The sequence below is a fragment of the Penaeus chinensis genome, chromosome 41, assembly GCF_019202785.1.
Source record: "Penaeus chinensis breed Huanghai No. 1 chromosome 41, ASM1920278v2, whole genome shotgun sequence".
Classification (NCBI taxonomy): Eukaryota; Metazoa; Arthropoda; class Malacostraca; order Decapoda; family Penaeidae; genus Penaeus; species Penaeus chinensis.
The window spans coordinates 7719898-7724897 of record NC_061859.1 but is presented as its reverse complement, the minus strand read 5'-3'; the positions used below and the strand labels follow the sequence as shown (position 1 = coordinate 7724897).

The following is a 5000-nucleotide window of genomic DNA, read 5'->3' as shown; positions in this document are numbered from 1 at the left end:
TCCCTGATAAGTACCTTCGAGTCATTGCCTTTGACTGCGGGTTTAATACGGGAACGCTTAATGATTTTAGGAATATAAATTGATTATTTTTGTTTTGTTAAGAATACATATCTGTTAGTGTTAAGAAGAAATGCTGAAGTCTGGGTCTTGCTCGGGAGCGCTTCGTAATTATAGGAATAATGATCGAACTGCCTCGCTCTGTTAAGAATTCATATTTTTCATACGCCGAAGAAGCGCTGTATCATGCAATAATAGCGCCTTAACACTTATCTCGAAACATAAATCAGTCTAAAAAAAGACCGATAGATTAAGACTATTTTTCCCCAAAGAAGTAACTACCCACTCTCCTCCAGTCCTAAGTAAACGAAAGATATCTTTAAAAAAAAAAAAAAGATAAATATATCTCCAACTATCTTCAAAGACTTAAATGGTGATCGTGAATTCCCCCAAGAAACTTTAGCGATCTGTTCGGAAGGCTAGTTAACATTCACAGCTCATTTGCATATAAAGACAGGAGAGAAGACTTTCACCTGTGAATAATTTGCCAGAAAATTATTGGTTGAATTTTAGAGAAAGAAAAATATGTTAAGATGGGTGATGTAATTAAGTTAATTCGGGGTATAGCGCTGATATCGTAGCAGTTCTGTTGTTAATGAGGTCACCTAAGGTCACTATTATTATAAGTCATTATAATAATTATCATTTAAAGAAGTAAGAGAAGAAAATATAGGTGATTTTATTGTTTTAAATAATGTTATGCGATAGTTTTGCAAAGGCTTTGCTGGTGTTGACGTCATCTGAATTTTTTTTTTTCACACAGTTATTTCATTATCTTTCTCGTTATCTTCATCATCAGTGAAATCAATTATAACCATGAAGATTTAAAAAAGATAGTAATAGCTGATTCTATACGAGTTTTGATAATGCTAAGATTATTTAAAGTGACTGTTATTATTATTATTATTATTATTGTTATTATTATCATCATTGTTATTATTACTATTATTAGTATCAGTATTAGTATTAGTATTAGTATTAATAGTATAATTATTACTATTATTATTATTATCACTATTATTATTATTATTACTATTATTATTATTATTATCATTAATTGTTATTATTATGATTAATTGTTATTATCATTATTATTATTATTATTATTATTATCATTACTATTATTATTATAATTATTATTATCATTATTATTATTATTATTATTATTATTATTATTATTATTATTATTACTATTAGTATCATCATTGTGATTATTATCATTAATATTATTATTATCATTATCATTATTATTATAATTATTATTATTATTATTTTTATTTATCATTATTATTGTTCCTATTATTATCATAATTGATGTTATTTTAACTGTTATTATTATTATTGTAATTATTATTGTTATTATTATTATTATTATTATCATTTTATTATCATCATTATTAGTATTAGTATTAGTATTATTTTTTTACATCATCATCACTATTATTATTTCTGTTGTTATCATTATTATTATTATCATTATTATTAGTAGTATTGTTATCATAACAACTATTATCATCATTATCGTCATCATCATCACCATCATCGCTTCATTATCAGCATCAATATTACCATTATTCTCATTCTAATAAATACAGAAATGAATAAACTGATTTACCAGGTTGAAATCTGGAGCCCACGTTGATGTCGTAAAAAAAAAAAAAAAAATAGGCAGTGATCCGATAACAGGCTCAACAAAAGGTTAACGATCCCATGTATTTACGTCATCTAATGCCCCTGAGCTTATCAACGTTATAGTCAGCCCTTAAAACCTGCAACAGAATCAAAAGTAATGTACCGGGTTAGTGTATGTCAGGGAATTTACTTCTTATTTTTGCTGATGATAGAACTGACGATGGCAGTAGTGAAAGGGGTAATAGTTGTAAAGATAGTTATCTTTCTTGTAGTCATTATTATTGTTAGTTTTCTTAGTTTTATTATTATTGTTGTTGTTGTTAATAGTAGTAGTAGTAGCAGAAAGTAGTAGTAGGAGGAGTCAGCAGACTTGTATTAGTAATAGTAGCAGTAGCAGTAGTAGTAGTAGTAGTAATAGTAGTAGTAGTAGTAATAGTAATAGTAATAGTAGTAGTAGTAGTAGTAGTAGTAATAGTAAGAGAAGTAGTAGGAGTAGTAGTAGTAGAAGTAGTAGTAGTAGTAGTAGTAGTAGTAGTAGTAGTAGTAGTAGTAGTAGTAGTAGTAGTAGTAGTAGCAGTAGTAGTAGTAGTATAATAAACAACATAATAATTGAAAACAAACCTAGTAACGTGAACACAAAGATGAAAAGGAAAACAGCCACAAAAGGAAATGAAATAAAACGTCACATTACGATTTCATTTAATTTCTTATCGTGGCGGTTTTCCTTTTTATTAGCATCATTATTATTAGTATTATCATTTTTATTATTTACATTACTTTTATCATTTGCATTATTATTATTATTATTTACATATATATTACTATTATTATTGGTAGTAGTAGTAGTAGTAGTAGTATCATCATTGTTATATATTGTTGTTACACACACACACGCACACGCACACGCGCAGCACGCGCACACACACACAAACACACGCACACACACACACACACACAAACACACGCACACACACACACACACACACACACACACACACACACACACACACACACACACACACACACATATTTATATATATATATATACTTATACATATATATATATATATATATATATATATATATATATATATATATACATATACATATACATATATATCCTCTTTAGGTAAGTGCAACAAGATACTGGTGAATCTCACGTAGCTAATCGTATTCAAATTTACGCGAGGAGGGTGACAGCTTGAGGCGTAAATCTAACTTACGCTGATTGTCTTATTTGCTTCTTCCCACAAAACTGTCACGGTCTAAAAGTTGCCAAACGTGACCAGAAAACTCACGGCTAGCCATAGAAAACGGACACAACATTAGGGTACACTTCCTTAAACCTTTTGTTTTCCTCGAGAAACCGTAATCCTTTTTACGGGATGAAATATTACAGGACTTATACTAGCTTGGCGCCTTTATGATACCTTGGAGTGCCGGAGAGGGAAATACCAGGAAAATAATGAAGAGTATAAAACCATAATAAGAATCTATGCTTTTCTGTAGCGCACTCACAGCCTCGTCCCCCCCCCCCCCCCCCCTGGTTATGTGCGATAAATAATATGGTGTTAGAATCTAAATTTCATTATAACATTTATGCGTATTTTTTCGACTTTCCACTTCCTTTGAATCATATTAATTTTAAAAATGAAGATGCATTGAATTGAATGTTATTTATTTATCATTTTCATGTGCAAGTGTAATATTTGTTTCAAACGATATTGTTTTAGTTATGTACATGTAGTTATACAGACAACGTAGTTGTGTCATTAGTAGGTAGAGTGATAAAAGTAATTACTCATAATATTCATAATAATGTTTATAATAATAATTTCTTAATATGATTTATAATGATGATAATGATAGTGACGGTAATATTCATGGCAATGATGCTGACAATGATTACAGTGAATAATAATGATGATAGTAATGATAATTGCAATAACATTAATAACAACAACAATAATATGAACCATGATGATAGTAATAATAATGATAATGATGCTAGTAATAATAGTTATAAGAATGATAATAATAAGAAGTGACATTAATAATAATGATAATGATGATGAAAATAGTAATAATGATGATGGTAATGATGATAATCTTAAGAAGAATGACGATAATGATTATGATAATGCTAGTAATGATAATGATAATAATAATAGTGATTATAATATTGGTGATGATGATATTGGTAATTATAATAATGATTATTATAATGAATAATAATGATGGTAATCATAATGATAATGATAATATTAATAATGATAATAATAACAATAATAATAAAAAAATATATTATTATTATTATTATTATTATTATAAAAACAATAATTATAATAATAACAATAATCATAACAATAATAATAATAATAATAATAATAATAATAATAATAATAATAATAACAATAATCATAACAATAATAAAACTAATAATAATTATTATTATTATTATGATACAGATAAAAACTATTTTAATTAAAAGTGTGTTGATTCTCCTAAGAGTTTATTTATACTTTTCCCAAGTATGTTCAGGCTTACCTCATTTCCCTCACAGTTAACGCCGACTTCGTTCCCCTCACAGACAAATACTATCCTCATGACAAATAAAGCCATCATTTCTTCACAGTGAACAGCGACTATAATTACTTCACTTTAAAGTTGACCTCATTTTCCTAACGTTCTCCTCACAGTTGATTACCCTCATAGTTGAAGCCAACCTCTTTCCCCTCTGTGTTAAAACACCCCCTCACATTTAAGACACGCCTCTCCTCCTTCTCCTCACAGTTAAGAAACGCCTCTGCTCATTCTCCTCACAGGTCATAGACTACGAAGGCCGCGGGGGAGTGACTGTGATTACCAAGGCAGCGCGAAATACTGTGAGTCACCTGCTTATGAGGGACGCGAGGCACCAGGATTCCGGCCTTTACGCCTGCAGGCCTTCCAACGGGGAGGATGCCTACATCCGCCTGCATGTCCTCAACGGTGAGAGAGGGGAAGGAGGAGGAAGGTGGGGAATAGGCAGAGGGGCATGATAGGTTGGGTGGGGTAGGCAGAGGAGGAGGAAAAGGAAGAGGAGGAGGTGGGGGAGGACTGGGGAAGGGGTGGGGAGGGGATGAGGGAAGAGATGGAGTGGAGAAGAAGAAGAAGAAAACGAAAATATATGGAAAAGGGCATGGGCAGGATGGGGGAGGCAGATGAGGATTGGGTGGGTAGGATTTAGGGGATATGTTTGAAGGTAGAGAGGAGTTAGGGGCGAAAGAAGTGATTGGCAGGGGGGGGGGGTAAAGAAAGAGGTGGAGGGA

General features: G+C 30.9%; 1 protein-coding gene across 1 annotated transcript in view; it reads left to right on the top strand.

Annotated features, from left to right (window-relative positions):
* Positions 1-5000, top strand: part of LOC125047548 — a 30879-nt gene that overhangs the window by 24816 nt on the left and 1063 nt on the right. Inside the window, exon 6 of the mRNA XM_047645822.1 lies at positions 4515-4680. Within this exon, the coding sequence (XP_047501778.1) occupies positions 4515-4680 (166 nt within the window). The remainder of the gene's footprint in view (positions 1-4514; positions 4681-5000) is intronic.